Source organism: Pygoscelis adeliae, unplaced genomic scaffold (genome assembly GCF_000699105.1).
Source record: "Pygoscelis adeliae isolate BGI_AS28 unplaced genomic scaffold, ASM69910v1 Scaffold438, whole genome shotgun sequence".
Taxonomy (NCBI): Eukaryota; Metazoa; Chordata; class Aves; order Sphenisciformes; family Spheniscidae; genus Pygoscelis; species Pygoscelis adeliae.
This window is the reverse complement of record NW_008825313.1, coordinates 90,769-91,886: the sequence shown is the minus strand read 5'-3', so window position 1 is coordinate 91,886 and position 1,118 is coordinate 90,769. Positions and strand designations below refer to the sequence as shown.

Below are 1,118 nucleotides of genomic sequence, written 5' to 3'. Positions count from 1 at the left end.
CTGGGATTGACAACTGGCAGCTCCAGGGGGAGCATTCAGTGGGGGACGTGTGAGCCGTGTGGGGTCTTGCCTGTGCTTTTGGTACCGAGTGCTCCCTGGCTGCAGGACGTACCTGCGCCATTGTGGGGATGGGGCAAGGGGGTGAGGGTGCCTGTGCTGGGGTGCAGGGCTGGGGGTGCTGGTAGCTGCACTGCTGGGGTGGGTGCACGGCCCTGCTCGTGGAGACAAGGGCTGGGTGCTGCTTGGGGCTGTAGGGGCTAGGGAAGGTGCTCCACCCCCAGCTATGCAAGGGGCACGTGAGCACCCAGGAAGGTGCCCTGAGCCAGCAGCCATGGTGGAGAGTACCTGCAGTGCTGGGCTGAGCACCAGTGGTGTCTCGGCTTGGCAGAGGCTGTGTCCCCTCGGAGCTGCCCAGGCTGCTCTCGGTCATGCTGCGGGAGAGTCTCCGCTTCTCCTGGGGCACAGAGGGGAGGCTCAGTGCCTCGGGGGGGCCAGGTTGCATCACAGCCCCCACAGCCCCGGGAATGCAGGAGCCTCTGTCAGGGTGCGATGCTCCCCAGCACCCTGTCCACAGCCCTGGGTCACCAGCCTGGTGCCCCACCAGCCTCTGCTCCTGCTCTCCCTGCTGTCAGCCGGCTGTGCCCTGCAGCAGGGGCTGCCACCAGCCCCCCGGGGGGTCCCGGCTGTCCTGAGGCCTGGTGCTGCCGGCTGGGCCAGGGGCTCCAGGTGGAGCAGGATGCCTTGGGGAATGCGAGCGGAGCCCTGGGGAGGAGGCTGATCTCGGGACCGGGACCCAGTGGTATGAGGTCTGGGATTGACAACTGGCAGCTCCAGGGGGAGCATTCAGTGGGGGACGTGTGAGCCGTGTGGGGTCTTGCCTGTGCTTTTGGTACCGAGTGCTCCCTGGCTGCAGGACGTACCTGCGCCATTGTGGGGATGGGGCAAGGGGGTGAGGGTGCCTGTGCTGGGGTGCAGGGCGGGGGGTGCTGGTAGCTGCACTGCTGGGGTGGGTGCACGGCCCTGCTCGTGGAGACAAGGGCTGGGTGCTGCTTGGGGCTGTAGGGGCTAGGGAAGGGGCTCCACCCCCAGCTATGCAAGGGGCACGGGGGGACCCAGGA

At 67.7% G+C, this 1,118-nt stretch overlaps 1 protein-coding gene across 1 annotated transcript in view; it reads right to left on the bottom strand.

Annotated features, from left to right (window-relative positions):
- LOC103922174 (dedicator of cytokinesis protein 2-like) overlaps positions 1–1,118 on the bottom strand; it is an 82,499-nt gene that overhangs the window by 476 nt on the left and 80,905 nt on the right. Inside the window, exons 44-45 of the mRNA XM_009330263.1 lie at positions 921–1,065; positions 346–454 (exon numbers count right to left, since the gene is read on the bottom strand). Of these exons, the coding sequence (XP_009328538.1) occupies positions 346–454; positions 921–1,065 (254 nt within the window). The remainder of the gene's footprint in view (positions 1–345; positions 455–920; positions 1,066–1,118) is intronic.